Raw genomic sequence first — 16,873 nt, 5'->3', positions numbered from 1 at the left:
TGTGATCACCCTTGCACACCAGGCTGCGTCGTGTTTACGGAGGGGGATTAGTTAATCGGTGAAAGCGCTTCCTTGATCCTATTACACGAAAATCTACTTTCTACAAAATCATGCTTTTTCTTCTGTTTTAAAATATATTATCGGATAACCATAATCCGATTCGAGTTCAAAGTGAGCAAGTATTCTCAAATTTCATCTCAGCCGTGAATCATAAATGGGTTGAAGACGAAGCCGTAATTAGATATGTCAGCCCTCCTCCACGGGCACAATCATCAGCTATACACAGCAATGGTAGTATTTAGTGCTCTCGACACATTTTCGTGAACACTAGCATCAACTACTTTCGGAAAAGTTTCGAGTTCCCTCTCGTGTATTTTTTGCGAATATGGCTCTATCTGTTCGCTATTCTTTGTCGAAGCGACGTTGCGATGTCCCTTATGTCATAGACTTGCCTGATTCCACTGGCCGACAATGAATTTGTATTCAATTACATTCATGTAACATCTATTGCAATAACCAAAAAGTGAAATTACCAAAAATTATAGGACAAGAAGCTGGACATAGAAAAATCGCCCAGCAGCATATGCAATAGTTGAAAAAGTTCTCCGCTCACCCAATACGCTTTTTTCGTACATTACGTGGTCATTTGAGGACATCCAAAAAAGTATATTACAGGAGTCGATTGTATGGCTCCTTGTGACGCAACAGTTGGTACTCATTCTGTGAAAATTGACTGGATTCTTCTCTCGGGAGGGTATATTTGAATCAAAAAGCAAACAGGCCGGTTTGGCTTTTTTGGCCTGACGGGGACAAAGCAACCAATTTCCTACAAACAACTTCTACCGTGAGTATATATTGCATTATGTTATAAAACATTTTGGTCGCTTGCTCATGAACAAACGTTTCCATCATATGTATTGATTTTTCCCATGCTGTGTGATATTTTGTAGCTATGGCGTCAAAATGATCCAGGACCGTTAAGCGCCTTTGGTGTCTTTTAATACAGTCCTTTAGATGCGCAAATAGCCATTCGACATTGAAAATTATCGATGGAACTATTGTTGATTGCAATGTGGCTTTTTTTGCTTGCCTCCAGCTGCTTATAGTCCGTGTTTTTTAACACCGACCGCTTTCTCTTGCAGGATACATCAGGGGGCAGCAGCGGGGATAGCATGATGGAAAATGAGGGAGACCCGGGCAAAGGCCTCGATGTGAGTCGAACGAGTGATTACGGCGCAATACCTACATTCCACGGTACGTTCTCGAAGAGAAAGCTCATACACTTAAGTACTGGTCGCCAATGTCTGTTTAGCCCCCTGACGAGCAAGCATTCTTCCGAAGTACCTGAGGATGTCGGCAGGATATGTGCTGGCGGAAAATGCTTTGAATGCGAGCCAGTGCTTGTAGTATGATTTTGAGCTGGCAGCGCAATCAATCCCCCAATCATCGGTGCATCACATCTTTGTGAATCTCTTGGAGTCGCACATGAGAGGTGTGCGAGAACATCTTCAAAGTAGGTCGACAGGACGCGAGAATTTGACGATGGCTTTACCACCATGCGCACAGATGCCGCCTTGACGCATCCTGAAGAGAGTGAAAATGTCTCCACGCCTACTTCTCAAGCTTTCAACACGTTGCCGTCCTCTGTCCACGCTTCCGACTCTGAACTCGATCACGTGTATGCAACCGTCGAGAGTGGCAATGCACTGGCCATCAAGGACTTTCCCGTCCTCCAAACAACTTCTGCCGCCATCCTTCCTCGCTGGATCTACAGATATTTTCCATGCCTCCGGTTCCTGCCTACGTGGTCGTGCTTCCCCGACCCCACCCAGGGTCCTTTGCTCTCGCCAAGACGGAATCTGGAGTTTTTCCGTGCCATCCTTTACCTTCTCGATGGCGGGCGGAAGCAGCAATCCCACTTTCAAGACGACGCTAAATCTATGCGCTTCTACTACCTGCGACAGACGCTCGCATACCGGACGTGTATAATCGTGGCGTGCATCATGTATCTCTCCATCTCGCTTACGGAGGCCCCCAACTTCCAGATTTATTCGCGCAAGCGAGAACAAGTATCACGGGACACGAGCCATGGTTACGAGTTAACATTCAACGTGATATCGGTCCTCTTTTTTGTCCTCGACATTTGGATACAATTTCAGGCGATGGGTAAGAAGAAGACATTTGGGTACCGTTGGACGCAGCTTTTTGTTGTCTTACTGGCCTTCGACGTGGTGGGGATGGCTTGGCCGCAGGCTAGGCTCTTGATGGTCACCGGCATCGTGAGATGCTACCCAATTGTATACTACAGCAAGAAAGGTAACTCGTTCGGGCTCTCAGGAGTGTTGGATAGGGTTTCACAGTGACACACGGAGGCCCGATCTTCACATCGCGCGCTTGTGCGTCCCCCCCCTCCGTCCTCCCTCCACCCTCTCACGACTTTCCTTACCTTTAACCCTCTCTTACCAGCCCGAAACGCCATGTTAGACTATCTGCGGACCGTACCCTCCGTCATCCAGTGGATAGGCATCGAGTTTCTCTCCGTTCTTGTCTTCGCCTGCTTCGCGGTCATTTTGTACGCGAGTGTGGACCGAGGCGGCGCCAGCGAACAGACCGCATTCCTCTCCTTGAATCGGGCCTTCATCTCCCTCTATGAGCTCTCGCTGACTGTCAACGATCCAGACATTTACCTTGTGAGGACTTGATTACCTTGGGGGGGATGACGCATTAAACAAGGATCAACAGTACTGTCCCTTACCGCTCCTTTCATCGCATTTTGCGCCTCCGCGCCTTTCTTCTACAGCCATACTACAGGATCGATGCCTTAAACGCCATTCTCTTCGTCGCTTTCTTGATATTGACCTTTTTCCTGCTCCACAACATCATCCTTGCCTCTGTCTTCCGCATTTACTCGGCAAAGCTCCGAGACACCGCCGTGCGACGCAACAGCTACCGAGAGGTAAGCCCTGCTTCCTCTCCCTGCCCCGCCGATTCTTCTGCCTGCTCCCTCTTACCTGACTGCTCTCCTTCTTTCGGCATTCCTTCCGCCCGTCCCAGTCTGCTCTCAACCTCGCCTTCCGGGCCTTGGTGGGGGAGAACCAGGGTCCTACCGGTAGGGTTCACAAGGATTTACTGGCCCATGTCCTGAAGAGGGTGTTTCCCCACCACAGCAGCGAGAAAATTTCAGCCTTCATGCAGTACGCGGATCGGGTGAGAAGAAAGAGGGGTGGGGAAAGGGAGGAGGAATGGCATTGAGAAGAACACGGGGAAGGGGGAAGAAGATTGATGGAGAGCGAGAGGGATAGAAAGGAGGAGCAGGAGGGAACGGATCAACAGGGTTTTAAAAGGCAGGAGTATAAAGCAGATGTGTGTGAGAGGGCAGGGGGGAGGAGACGGCAGCAAATGCTAACGTAATGCATTGTCTCGCAGATTCTTTCTCTCAAGCGCCACTCTCATGCCTTCCCCTGACTTAATATCATATTTTCCTCCTCTTCCTTTCGCTTCACCTTTTATTTGCATGTGTCACTAAATTAATTCTCTTCTTTCCTTCTCGTCTTTCCTTTTTTGTAGGAGGACTCCAATGACGACGACCAAGACTATGACTACGACCGATTCCTTATCCTCATGTCAGCCATCGCGGATGATTGTCTTCACGTCATCCGGCCAAGTGTGGCCTACCCTGGTGAGGAGAAAATTGCGCGAGTGCGATAGGGGAAAGGGGGAAAGGGAATGAGTGATAATGTGCCAAGCGATGGAACTGAATGAGAAATCTCGGATCTCGAATGCTCGCAGGTCGTCTCCACAGCTTTCTTGATGTGCTGGTCCTTGCTGAGCTCCTAGTCGCGGTTGTCGCTGTTGCTCGGGTACGTTTTTGGGCTTGTACTCCCACTGTTGGTATTTGCGATCCAATTTTTATTTGTGTGCACTTTCATTCTGCTGCCTATCCTCTCCACCCTCTTATTTGTCATTTATCTTCTTTTTCTCTCTCCTTCGCACAGTATTGGCACATTTTTTACAAAATCTGGCTAGTAGCGACGCTCGCCGCATTTCGCTTCATTTTTGCACTAGACATCATTTACGGGCTACTGCAAATCAAAGGTTTCAAGATATATCTCAAAGTACGAAAGAGAAGATGAGAGGGAGGAAGTGAGGCAGGTACCAAACGCTCATGCTAAACGACTGCATCCTTTTTTAAAACGAAAGACAAATAGTGATAATATATTGATCGACAAGAGATGGACGTGGACAATTTCGATGTGATGGATCATGAAGGGTGTGAAGGACCCAAAAAATGACGGAATAGTTGAAAAACACCCAGCGCATAGGAGAGACCGTCCTGTAAGGGAGGGATTCATGGCTGCCACCGTATCATGCTGACCTCGTTTCCAATCCTTTCGATTCCCAGAGCAGCGTTCATAAATGCAAGCTCTTCGCGCTTTTGTTCTTCCTTGTCGCACTCGTCTGCATGCTGACGAATGACAGGGTGCTTGGGGAGTCAAAAGAGGTCAACATGACTCAGAAGGCAGCTTCCATGTTCCTTCTTTTATCCGTTTTTGCAGACGTGGTGCGTCTGTCCACGCGCGTCCCCGAGTACGCAGCTCTAGTGCAGGTAAGTCACCGCGTCAGGACAGGGTAGAAAGTGCAAAGGAGGAAGAAAAGGAGGAGCGGGAGGGAGGGGAGTGAACACGACACTGACCTTAAGTATCGCAAGCGAGAATTTCATGCACAGTAGGTCATGGTACAGAGCTTCTCTGTTTGATCATATAGTTCTCCATCTTTTCCTCCCCTTCACTTAGGTCTTCAGAGATCTGCTCGTGCCTGCCCTCCTCAGCCAAGCCACCGTCATCTTTTTCCTCATGCACTTAACCTGCTACGCGGGCATGTACCTGTTCGGCGGACGCATCTACCCGAGTCAACCCATATGGGCCACGCTGCCATTTCCCGGTTCCCTGTACTATTTGCTCAACTTCAACACGTACCGTGAGGGAATGCTCACCCTCTTCATGCTGCTAGTTGTCAATAACTGGAACCAAATTTCTGCCCAATTCGTCCGGGTCACGCATCCCGCTGCCTACCTCTTCTTCATGGCCTATCAAGTCCTCGTGGTGACCATTGCGCTCTCCTGCGTCACCTCCTTTTTCATCACGCATTTAAGCAACCAACTCGGAGAGGAGCTGGAGAAGGGGAGAAAGAGAAAGGAAGGGAAAGAAGACAAGGTAGAGGGCAAGGAGAACCAAAAGAAGAAGAAAGAAGGGACATTTTCGTGGGGTGGTTGGGGAAGCTGGCTCTCGGCTGACAATCGAAAGGGATCCATGGACGAACTACAAGGTGCGAACCTTAGAAGTTCGCGCTCGCGAGAAGAGAGAGGGAGGACGAAACATACGCTCTCCGATTTGTACCTAAGAGCGGAATCATCCTTGGAACCCGCTCGCCCTCCCTCTCTGAGCAATTCTTCTCCCTCCGGGGCCTCGAACCCGTCCCCGACCTCGCGTCCGGCACGCTTCCGTCTGAGAAGGCGGGTAAGCAGCTGCTATTTAGCCCTGCGCGATGAGCAGCCGGTGGCGGACGTGGAGTATCAGTGTCTTTTGGAGGCCCTCTTGAAGGAGAAAGGGCAGGAATTTGCCTATTGCTTCATCAAGGAGCAGCGCAACAAGGTAAGGCGGACAGGGAGTGGTGCTTTGCTACCTTTCCTTCCTTCCTACTACTTCCCTATTTGCACTTCAATATCTCCCTATAGAGAAATTCATTTCCCCTCTAATCTCTCGTGTCCTCTGCGTCTTCCAGTCCCACCTCGAAAGCTTCAATCGCAGCACTGGCTTCGCGAGAATCATTCGGCCGTACCCTCAGGCTGAATCATCCCTGCTCAAAACATGTGCAGATCTTTTTGGCAAGGATATGAGTAAACAGGGGAAAAAAGAGGGAGGCAACTCAAGCGACTTGTCCACGCCATCTTCTGAAGGGAGGAGGAAAACGGAAGGCGGTAACGGTGACGAGATTACGGGGAAAGCGGAGGAAAAATCGGAAACAAAACAAATTAAAGGGGCAGCTGAGGGGGCGGCGGCGGGGGAGGAGGAGGAGATCATGGTGGAGGATGAGGAGGAAGACGCCGACGATATGGGAGAGAAGAGAGACTGTGTCATGATTCAAGATATCATGCCTCACCCGTCCGAGTCCTGCCGGGCCTTGTATATGAAAATCTACTTCATGTATGGGGGTGATAACAAACTGGCCTTCTGTCAACTGCACGAGCAGTGAACTACGGCCATCGCTTTTATTTTGGTGGGGAACCCATTCATATATTTGCGTACATTAAAAACTGACTACGAGAGAAGGATAATGGCAAGACGAGACGTGCATTACATGTGGGGTAGTGACAGTGTACATACTGGGGATGCATACTATTTTGAAAACGAAGTGGGTAACCACATAAGTATCGCGCTGGGCGATAAGGAAACGAGTGATTCGCCTATACTTTTTGCGCCTTCTTTTAAATGCCATTCGACAAATGACTAAGATTACAAAGCCCTCAAAAATCCAACGACCCTGCATTTCCTCCTCCGATCATCGCCCCCCCAACCCCCCCCGCTCCATTGTTGACATCCAGCCACACATTAAAGTACCGACAGTTTGCCGGAGAGATCTCACCCCCTTCTTCGCATTGCGCCTGCACAGGACATCGACCACATGGGAAGTCCGTGAAGTGATTGAGCGGCGTGACCTGGCGCGAAATTTTGTAGCAAGGGGTCCCGTCGGAGGACTTGAAGGAAGGTATGGAGGGCAGACATGGAAAAAAAGGTTGACCGCGATGGTCGTGGGAGGAAGGCCGGTAAAGAGGAAGTCAAAGAGAAAAGAAAGTGCATTAATGACGTAGCTGTCGAGAGTAAAATGCCTGCCCATCAGGGCATAAAGGGTGGAGTTGGAAATGGAGGGAAACACAAAAGAAGGGAATTAATAATTGCGTACAGGCAGAGCGCCGACAAGGCTGTTTTGCACAGGCTCGATCTTCATGTCGTAGGCAAGGCTGTTGATGATAAGCTGGACCTCACCGGGAGCCAGCTCCACCTTAAAGGGGTGTGAAATGGGGATGCAATTTCGTACAAAGGTTAAATTGTGCACAATGAGAAGAAGCAATGAGCACAAGTGGTGCATGCAGGTAGACGCAAGACATCATACTCGCACCCAGCAATGAGCCGCATATTCGCACTCAAAGAATCACTCGTCCTCCCTGCCATTCTACACTCTCGTTTCTCTACATTTTTGATCTCGCTCTTCACCTTGGAAACGCCGGAATTTCGGACGTAGTCGGCGATAATTCCCAGTGACGGAGGTTTGCGCTGTTGCTTGATGAAGTGGTAAATGGCGCGAGAGAGTTCTTCGATAAACTCGTGGTCAAACTCGTGTTCCGTGTACCTGGTTCAGGGCGTGAAGGCGCTTAAGTTATACGGAGCTCGTTGACGTCACATATGACAAAGACAAGAAATCAGCTTTCAAGCGCAAGTAAAGTACAGAAGTATACCCATCTTCCCAGAGCGCCTCTTTTCTTCCCCGTCCCGTCTCCCCTCTCTTCCCCTCTCTATTCCTCTCTGCTTCCATTCCTCTGGCCATACCAGGGTCCGCCGGTGATTTCCTTGGCCGGCTCCAGGTCGTAGAGGAGGTACAGCTTGCGCGTCTTGCTACTGATCGAAGAGGTGCTCTTTACCAGCTGACGGGACTCCAGGTTTTTCAATATCTTTTTCAAGGCCTGTGAGTCCGGTAGCGACACAAAACCAGTCGAGGCATGGCAGATAAAATCATCGCTTGAGTTGACGACATAGTTTTTCCTACATTATCTACTGTCGCCCCTAACTTCTACTATCTGCCTTTCCCGTTTCCAGTAATCCTAGCTCCCGGCCTCACCGGCTGCTGTAAAGAGGTCTGTGACCGAATGTCCTTGTGCCAAATTCCTTTATTGCCCGCCTTTTCCACCACTTGGTAAACCAACAGTTGCTCCGCCCTAGATGCCGTGAATATGAAGTATAGATAGTTATACAGGGAGCCGCCAACCAAGGACAACTACTCACAATCCCCTGCACCCCACACCTCCCATTTCCTCCGTCTTCATCATCCATTCCCCTCTCCTTCGCTTCCCTCATGCTCGAGCAATCTCTACCCCTTGTAAATATATATATACATATTATTATATTATGTATATTAACGTACCCCAAATTTCTCATTTTTTCTGCCAGATTCGGATCCACCGCTTGATAGACTAGTTCGTTGCTTTCGGTTTTCATGCATCGGATGAGATTCTAAGTAGCAGGATAGCAAGACGTGAGTTATAATGTAAGTAACGATGTAGGAATCATAGAGTCTGGCATTGCCTTCGCTTTAACATTCATCGAAATCATTTTCCTCTCGCCGCACAGGAAGGATTTCCAAGTATTCCCTTTTATCCGCAATTATTTCCCCATCTCCAATGCCAATCAATTGATTTCATACCTCGGCAAGACAGCTGTTAATGATAGGGACTAAATGCAGGTATCGCTCCGTAAAATGCTCCCGTAGTTGCTCGTTGCGTAAGCCCTGGGAAGTAGAAAATGGACGAGGCAAAATGGGAAAGGGAGAATGCTACCAAAGCAATGATTGCTTTACAGCAATCTTTACTGGGCCCCGCGTTCTTCGCCTGCATCTCCCTACCTCTGCATGGCTGAGGCATAAGGACAAAAATTCCTCTCTGAGATTTCCCGATTCGTCCTTATGTTGTCCTCCACCTGCTCCTGTGGTCTCTTTACGCGAAGTCTCCATTCTCCCGCTCCCATGCAAGGCTTTCGCTTTCTTCTTGCTCCAGACCTATAAACGTGATTTGATCGTTATGTTTGATTGTATTCTTTCACAATCAATACGCTTGTTTGGTGGATAATATCTGTCTTCCCCTAGTGGAGACCATCTAGAGGAGGGAGGAGGTCGCCCGCGGCGCCAAACGTCAGCTGTCGCCCCGGATGAGCCGTTATTCGCGCGTAGGGAGGGTGTTTTTCTCTGCCTTTTTTGCTCGGTTTGGGGTGCACATGAAGCGTACTTGACTTTTCGATGAGAAAAAGGCTTTTTATAAAATTGAAAGGAAATACGGGAAGATACTGCTTGCATATCTAGATGAATATTTGCCTCTTTCCGTACTTGTGTTGCGTGCGACTGCCACACAGTCACGAACACTAGTCCAGGTAGTCTCTTTTTAAAGCTGCTTTGCCCCGCCACCGAAGGAACAACACTTACTTTTTGTAAAATACTTGAATTTCTTGAATTTCACAGCCGTGTTATGGATCCCGACGGCATGGATGCGTGGGCCGAAAATATCTTGGCGGCGCTAGCACGGGCTCGCGACGCCCTTGACAGGAAACGTCGCGAGGTCATAGATAAGAAGAGGAGATCCAAGAAGGAAAACAGCGAAAGCCAAGAAAGACCAAGAGTGGATGTGGAACATGTTGGAACTATGACAACAGATGAGGTCAAAACCATATATCAGGAGAACCGTGTGCATCCATCTTCTGTTACAACAGCAAATTCAATCCAAATATCGTCTCCGCCTGAGCACGTCGGACGGGAGCTCGCTAATCTATCTTCCATCCGCCCAGACTCATGCATCACTACCCAACCCCCTTCGTTCCTGCACTCACCGCTTGAAATTCCAAAAGCCGATAAACTTCGTCTTCCCAATTGGCCGCCTCCAACGCGTCAGCGCCTACCCTCCCTTCCACAAGCCCCGACAAGATGATCAGAGGGGTACTGAGACAGAGCATGATAAAGCAATTACGTGTCATCAGCAAACGGAACAGGAAGATAGGTCTCAATACGCATTATTTCTATTGAGAATTTCTTTCTTCTCTTGGCATCATTTACCTCATGTGAGGACTCCTGCCTGCTCTGCCCTCCATCCCTCCCGCCACATTTGAAGTCCTTCCCTATGCGTTCACGATATGGGAGGCGAACTGAGCCTGGAGACGGTCAAAAGCGCCTTCTAAAGTGCCAAGATTTTGGACGTAAGGGTGGTCGGGTGCCACCTTTTGCAATTGGCTGTCCGTAGGGAGAGCGGGAAATTGTAGGAAGATGATGGGAAAAGCGAGAAATCATGCACGCCGATAGACTGAGTCTCGGTTCTGTGTATAGACCTAGCTTTCTCCGCATGCCTCCTTCCTACCTCAAGAGCTTGGCCACCGTCTCAGGGGGTTTGTGTAAGTGCTGGGCCGTGGCGATAAGGTTTATGAGGGTGTCGGCGTTGCTCTTGTCGGGGTCCTGGGGAGGGGAGGAGGGAAAAGGGTTGTAGACATGAAGGGCAAGGAAAAACATCGAGATCGAAATTCACGAGTTTTGTCCTCGACTTGTTCGCACCGCGCTATCGGTTTTTTATAAAACCAACTCAAAAGCACCGTCGCTTCCTGCTTCATCTGTCCCCTCTCTCTTCATCTGTTGATCATACACCCTGCAGACATATCTAATTCCTTAAAATATTCTTTCTTCTTACCTCTCGGAGACATTGTGCGAGGTATTTGTCGGCTTCCTCGTACAAACCTTGATGAAGGAGAGAGACCCCCAGCCCTGTGGTGAGGGAGGGAAGGAGGGGAGAGAGAGAAGTGAGCCTCAATATTGTATGGAATGTAACAAAGGCTGGGAAAGTCAAGCAATGAAAAGCATAAGATCACATGTACGCAACGACCAGAGCCCCCCGCCCCCCTCGCCTTCTCCCTCATCCCGTCCCTCCCCTCCTCATCTCCCTTCCTCGACATTCCACCCCGCCTTCTCCCACCGTTCAAGAGCAGGGCGCTGTTGCCGTATTTGGCGACCAGCTCTTGAAAGAGTAGCTGCGCGTCACGGTAGCCCGTGCCGCCCTGCGAGGAGGGAGAAGGAAGGGAGGGGAGGAGGAAAGGATAGAGGGTGAGGCGCCGTCTAGGGAGGTCGAAGGGGGTGAGGCAGCAAGGACGCAGGGCACGAGGCAAAATGCCTGGCAATAAAATTTAGGGCGTTGAATGGCGCCTCTTCCCTCATTCTTCTCACCTGGGCGAGATCAACCCAAGCGCCCGTCATCTGAGTGAGGGTGGCGTCTTCGTCCGAGGCCTGCATGAGCTTCAGCTGCTTCTGAGCCTAGGGAGCGTGCGAGGGGGGGAGGGGGGGGTAGGCGCGTAACAGAAGGCATGAAAGAGGGCAAAGAGGAAAGGAGGGAGGGAGGAAAGGAGAATAGAGAAGAGGAAGGAAGAGGGAAGAGGGAGCTTACGTGGTCGAGCCGGTCCATACGCAGGTAGATGGCCGTCATCAAGGCGCGCCTGCTCGTGAGAGAAGCCACTCCTTGTCAGTTACGTCCTACATCCGAGGTCCCTCCCTCCCTCCCTTCCGCCCTCCCTCCCTTCTTCCCCCCCTTCCTACTGTTCGAGGGTGGTGCCTCGATGCACGGCCCTAAGGGCATCCTTGACAAGTCCCTCTTTAAGGAAGATAATCGCTGCCATGGTTTGGAGGGAGGGGCAGGAGGCCGTGGCAGTCTCTTGAAGAGATGTCTGAGGTGGAAAGAGGGAGGGCGAGCATACAAGGGAATGGGCCCGTCAGTACATAGAAGGGCCACGCGCATCGCGGCGATCGTGCAACGGAGGGGAGGCGACGGTTTACGGCGGGAAGGGGGGGCCTGCCCCCTTGCTCTACTCGGTCGTCGCACCTGAAATTTTCCGACGACGGCCTCACGCTGCTCGGGGTGGGCCTCGTATTCAGCGAACCAGCGGACGGCTTGCAGGGCTGATTGAAAATGGCGCGAAAAAAGCCCGGGCGGGATCAATTGGGGAAGGTGAGAGTGCCGGGAGCGGACGAGGTAAGGCAAGGAATTGTCCGTTTTTGGGGTGGCAACCGTACGCTCCCCTTGCATCCTGAAGTCTTCCCTCTCCATATATGTTCACCAAGGTCCCCAATTCAGTCCCTGAGCTCCCCTCCATCCCCGTCGAGCCTTACCGATGGGCGTGTCCCCGCCCTCCTTCACTTCGCCAAAAATCACGTCGTACTCCTTTAGGCCCAAACGCGCACTGTCCTCCATTCACGATGAATGCAACCATGTGGTGGATGAGAAATATTCCTCTTAAGGACGGCAAAATCTTTTCGCCTTTAAAGGGTCATCACGCTGGTCCTGGAACTATCCTTGACATCTCACAGACTCGTTTTTAAATCGTCAGTCGCTCGCTTCCGTTCTAATTATCGCAGCAGCGTTCGCACACATGCGACACACACCTCACATTCATTCCACGACCCACTTGAATTTCCCCCTCGTTACCGGTAGACGAACTCTGCCCTCTCTGTTTCAAGGTCGGGGCTCACTCTCCCTAAGGAGGTACCCTCGTTAATAGCGGCCTGGAAAGGAAGATATGGCATGAAGAGTCGTCATGAGGAGGGAGTGGTGATGTTTTCGATCAAAGAAAATACAAAGCTACGACGATAGGAGCGAAGTGCACGCGATACAGATGAGGAACCGGGCCATTCACACCGCTTTTCAGACGGGGAGGCCGGTGTTACATTCGCAGGTTCTGACGACGTCCGATAACTGAACGAGTCGGAATTTGGAGTCGACAAAAATACTCTCCCTATTCCAGTCATGCTACAAGTGCTATTTAGGACCATTAAGATAGCAAGCCAAGTTGGCAAGGTCTACTCCCTGTTGTAGTAGTCTCTCCGCTGTTTCTTATGTCTTCTTCACTCCCCGTGGTCCTTACCTGAAAATTACCCACGTAAAACTCCTGGCGCAAGGTATAGAGATCATCAGGCTCCGCCATATTAGCTTGCCTCTGTGTTATTGTGTTCTATGAGCAAATACCTTGCGAGGGATGTAGGGAAGTACGGAACAGGGCACCCATCATCGCTCAAACATTCTCAGGCGATGGGATGGCCAGGGATAGACCTACGAACCAGTGTGCCACCTATGATTCACGATTCCATGCATGATGAAAAGTGCCACCTTTCTTCCTCTCATGCAAAGCATCCAACGGGCTCGCGATACATTTTGAAACCCCGAGCACAGGCTTATGCCTGGAAGCCTCAATAGTCGCGGGTGCCGTCCCGAAAGAGCTCATCTATGATGGAAAAGACCTCATCTATGATGGAAAAGACCTCATCTATGATGGAAAAGATCTCATCTATGATGGAAAAGACCTCAGCCCCGACTTCCCTGCGACAGAGCGAAGCGGAGGCAGGCAGTCAAGGTCTTACCTGAACACAAAACAACGCACGAAACCGTTTAATGGATTGGAATTCAAGTGTGAATATTGTTGGGATGTAGGACATAATGTTGGGACTATCAACGTCTAACCGTACGATGTCTCGACGAGGATGATCGGATGGAGTGTTGCAAGAGATGGAAGTGAAGAAGGTTTGATAGGGCGTTCCACATGCACTTCTTTTCTAACACACAGACGGGCTCAAATCCATGGCTCTTCCGGACACTGTCGCTACCATGGCACACGATAGCATGGAGGTGTCGACGTCCGTCCATGCAAGCGTACAGGATGCGGCTGAGAATTCTACTGCCGTGACTCCCCTATCGAAAATGAAGGGGGATGCGGAAACAGCAGCCGGTCCGGCAGCGGCCGTTCCTCCAACAACATCTCAACATACTCCAGGTGGCGCTTTACAATTGCATTCGGACATGCTCTTAGTGGGCGGGAAACCTGGGCTCTTCCATTGTAATTATTGCATGCGCGATATCAGCAACACGATACGGATCAAGTGTACGTCGCCTGGATGGGAGACGAGACGTGACAGAAAAGAACGACATAGAGGAAAAGCAAGAATGGTAGCACCACATTCTGCAGAAAACTCCTACAATTCATTGTTACCATTCGTGCCTTGTCCTCCTTTTTTCTCAAATACCTATATCGCTCTCCATAGGCGCGGAGGTGTCGACGTGTCCTGATTGGGACCTATGCGTGGATTGTTTCGGAGCCGGCGTGGAGTTGGGAAAGCACAAGAACGACCATGTGGGTATAGGAGGACGCCCTGGCGCCAGAGAGAGGGTGTAGAGCGGGAGGGGGAAAGGAGGCAGGGGAAGTGTAGATCTAGAAAGGAGTCCGACATGACACGGCCCATACTCACGCGCTCGCTTCGGCCCCCGTAGCCCTACCGCGTCGTCGACAACACCCACTACCCCATCTTCTCGCCCGACTGGACTGCAACGGAAGAGCTTCTGCTGCTTTCAGGTAGGGGAAAAAATTGAAGGGGGTTTTCGGGGCGCGGTAGAGCGACGGAACGGCACAGGACACTTCCATCGGGGACGCCATTCTAATCTTTTTCCTTATCCATGGACACAAGCACTTGAGGCGCATGGGATGGGAAACTGGGGAAAGGTAGCGGAGCTGCTCAACTGCAAGGTCGGTCCTCCCTCCCTGCCTCCCTCCCTTCCTCCCTCCCTCCTTCCTCCCCTCCCTCCTTGCCTCCTTACACCCGGACCCACCGCTCCCTCGTCTCCACCTCTTACTGCAGGAAAAAACGGAGAAGGCTTGCATGGAGCATTATTATGACCTGTACTTGCACTCCTACGGTAGCATACTGCCGAAGCAGACTCTTGGTGGGGGAGAGACGACGGCCCTGGTCTCGGAGGAGGTAGGGAGAGAGGGGGCCGAAGGAAAGGGTTGAAAGGGGTTCAGGGTTTGAAAAACATCGATCACAAACATGTCGACGTGGGAACCTCGTGTTGACCGCACGCCTTCCCTTCGTCCACGCCCGTCCTAATCTTAGGAGTATCGGATGCGGCCCTTGGACCTGGCAAGATACCCGGAGGCGGTCCATTTGATCGGGGCGCCCCCCCCTCCTCCTGACGGCACGCCCTACGAGCGACCGAGGGCGGGGCGGGAAAGGGAGGGAGGGAAGGAGGGGGAGGGAAAGACGGGAAAGGAGAAGGAGGGGGAGGGAAAGGAAGGTGGTGAGTGTGGGAGGGAAGTTCGCGCACTACTTACCACCATACCTTTCTTCTCGGCCTATCTCTGGACCTCAACTCTTTCTCCCTTTACCTCTGCCCCCTTTCCGCCCCTAGGTCCGTCGCAAGCCAATGACGCGATCCCCGGCTACATGCCCCTCCGGGGGGACTTCGACGTGGAGCACGATAACGAGGTACTCTCCCTCTCCTCCCTCCCTGCTTCGCACCCTTCCGACTCCACCCACCCTCCCTTTCTCCCTGTTCTCGGGTACAGGCCGAGCTCATTTTGGCAGAGATGGAGATCTTGCCGGATGAGGACCCGGCGGAGAAACAGCTCAAGCTCATGGTCGTGGACGTCTTCAACCGGTACGTCCTCCGCCCTGCCACCCCGCGCTGTGTCCATTCTCTCTCCCTCCTACTGGCTTCACGGCATCCGTGGATGGTCGTTTTTTGTGTTTCTCCGCTCTACCTGTTTCTGTCCATTCAAAAGTCCCTATTTTCCTCCTTTTCGTCCCCTCCCTCTCCCTTTCTTTTCTCCAGGAAACTGGATGAGCGAGAGAAACGCAAGGCGTTCGTGAAGGAGTACAATCTCATCGACTACAAGGCTCTCCAGGTCTGTGCCCCTTTTTATCCTCCTCTCCGTTTTATTTTTATGGCCGCCGTTGACAATAAAATTGCACTCCTGACGGTCTCCGTCCTCCCTCCCTCCCTACCCGCCCTCAGAACAAGGAGAAGCGAAAGCCCAAGGATGAGCGGGAGCTCATTGCCAAACTCCGGGTATTCGCCCGCTATCAGACCCCGCAAGAGCACGAGCAGTTTGTCCTGGTAGGTCGCGGTCTTGACTCTCTCCCGACGCCTTTGTGCCCTCTCTTGGCTTCGGTGATGGCCATTCGCGCCGCTTCAGACTGCCTTTCTACCTCCCCAGGCACCAGTTTCTGTGCCCATCTTCCGGTCTCTGTTCTCCCTCTTCCCTCTTCCCCGATGTCCGTGTTTCTCGTATTTTTCCTCCCCGCTCGCCACCCTTCCTGCGCCCTTGGGCGCCGTCTCCACCTCTCCTTTACTAATGATACCGCGCGATCATCCTTCTGACATCTACTCTTCCACCCCCGTCCCTCCCCCCTTCATCGTTCCTCCATCATCTTTCTCTAGGGTATTTTGGAGGCCAAGCGACTGCGCAAGCGCATCGAACAGCTCCAGCAGTACCGGCGTCTTGGCATCCGCACACAGGTCTGTTTTTACCTCTCTCCTCCAGTCTATCGCTTTGCTTTCCCCCCTTCTCCTCCCTGCCCCCCCTCAAGTCTGTAGTCTTTACTTTTCCGTTCGATCTTAATTCCTGCCTCACATTCTCCTTTTAAAAGCCACGTGCGGATTGTCTTAAGTCTTTGAGTTCTCGCAAGCACTCATTGGGCGACCCCCCTCTCCGCCTTCCTCCTCGTTCTTCCAGGCCGAAGCCCTGGCGTATGAAAACGAGAAGCGGAGACGCGAGCAGGAGCAGCAAATGCGGAAACAGGTAGAGAGGGCGAGGGGAAGGGATGTGTGCATGAATTGTGATGGGAGGAAGGAGGGATGGAAGGGGTGACTGGAAAGCTGATGCGGTGGCAGGGAAGAAGAGGCATTTCTCCAGGTGAAATTTTTGTTTTGGAGGGACTGGGGCAGGCCACGAGCGCACGTTGCTTCCCCTAATCCTAAGAAGGAGGTGTTTGCCGGGTCGGATGGAACCGAACGCTGGATTGGCTTCGGAAACCAATACTGGCTGCTCTCATGCCCATTCGTCCCTCCACGTCCCCCCGCTCTCATACCCATTCGTCCCTCCACTAGCGGGCGGAGGCCTCCTACTTGTACGAGTCCGCGAAACCCTCGACCAAAGACCGGTCGTCCCGGTACAAGAAGCGGCATCGAGGGGAGAGCGACATGGACGGGTGGGAGTCACATTCATTCCACGACCCACTTGAATTTCCCCCTCGTTAC

At 51.5% G+C, this 16,873-nt stretch overlaps 4 protein-coding genes across 4 annotated transcripts; 2 read left to right on the top strand and 2 right to left on the bottom strand.

Annotated features, from left to right (window-relative positions):
• Positions 1-1,139: 1,139 nt before the first annotated feature.
• On the top strand, positions 1,140-6,252 carry NGA_0121300 (two-pore calcium channel; the record flags this gene model as incomplete). Its single annotated transcript, XM_005855365.1, is given in 13 exon segments — positions 1,140-1,254; positions 1,567-2,316; positions 2,467-2,690; positions 2,801-2,956; positions 3,055-3,207; positions 3,568-3,679; positions 3,790-3,860; positions 3,996-4,115; positions 4,403-4,606; positions 4,794-5,325; positions 5,361-5,516; positions 5,536-5,651; positions 5,782-6,252. The coding sequence occupies 13 exon segments, from the start codon at positions 1,173-1,175 to the stop codon at positions 6,250-6,252; spliced, it is 3,147 nt and encodes a 1,048-aa protein (XP_005855427.1). The 5' UTR covers positions 1,140-1,172.
• On the bottom strand, positions 6,156-8,830 carry RPC34 (DNA-directed RNA polymerase III subunit RPC6; the record flags this gene model as incomplete). Its single annotated transcript, XM_005855363.1, has 8 exons — positions 8,674-8,830; positions 8,476-8,559; positions 8,197-8,285; positions 7,894-7,990; positions 7,605-7,738; positions 7,251-7,407; positions 6,961-7,059; positions 6,156-6,194 (listed from the first exon to the last, which is right to left on the bottom strand). Exons 1-8 carry the CDS (start codon positions 8,779-8,781, stop codon positions 6,156-6,158), a joined length of 807 nt encoding a protein of 268 aa, XP_005855425.1. The 5' UTR covers positions 8,782-8,830.
• A 985-nt stretch (positions 8,831-9,815) lies between these two features.
• On the bottom strand, positions 9,816-12,791 carry NGA_0120800 (coatomer subunit epsilon). Its single transcript, XM_005855360.1, has 10 exons — positions 12,711-12,791; positions 11,959-12,034; positions 11,672-11,748; positions 11,389-11,516; positions 11,240-11,288; positions 11,023-11,109; positions 10,775-10,856; positions 10,493-10,539; positions 10,169-10,263; positions 9,816-10,044 (listed from the first exon to the last, which is right to left on the bottom strand). Exons 1-10 carry the CDS (start codon positions 12,768-12,770, stop codon positions 9,933-9,935), a joined length of 813 nt encoding a protein of 270 aa, XP_005855422.1. The 5' UTR covers positions 12,771-12,791; the 3' UTR covers positions 9,816-9,932.
• Positions 12,792-13,397: 606 nt separating this feature from the next.
• NGA_0121500 (histone acetyltransferase complex component) lies at positions 13,398-16,822 on the top strand (the record flags this gene model as incomplete). Its single annotated transcript, XM_005855367.1, has 13 exons — positions 13,398-13,721; positions 13,882-13,970; positions 14,108-14,189; positions 14,302-14,360; positions 14,473-14,592; positions 14,728-14,911; positions 15,023-15,099; positions 15,180-15,271; positions 15,446-15,518; positions 15,629-15,730; positions 16,055-16,132; positions 16,350-16,415; positions 16,724-16,822. Coding segments are annotated over exons 1-13 (1,422 nt in total), but the record flags the coding sequence as incomplete, so codon positions are not given.
• Between the last annotated feature and the right edge of the window lie 51 nt (positions 16,823-16,873).

This window comes from Nannochloropsis gaditana, assembly GCF_000240725.1.
Source record: "Nannochloropsis gaditana CCMP526 unplaced genomic scaffold scaffold216, whole genome shotgun sequence".
Taxonomy (NCBI): Eukaryota; class Eustigmatophyceae; order Eustigmatales; family Monodopsidaceae; genus Microchloropsis; species Microchloropsis gaditana.
Note: the sequence above shows the minus strand (reverse complement) of the source record. Positions and strands in the feature narration are given on the sequence as shown.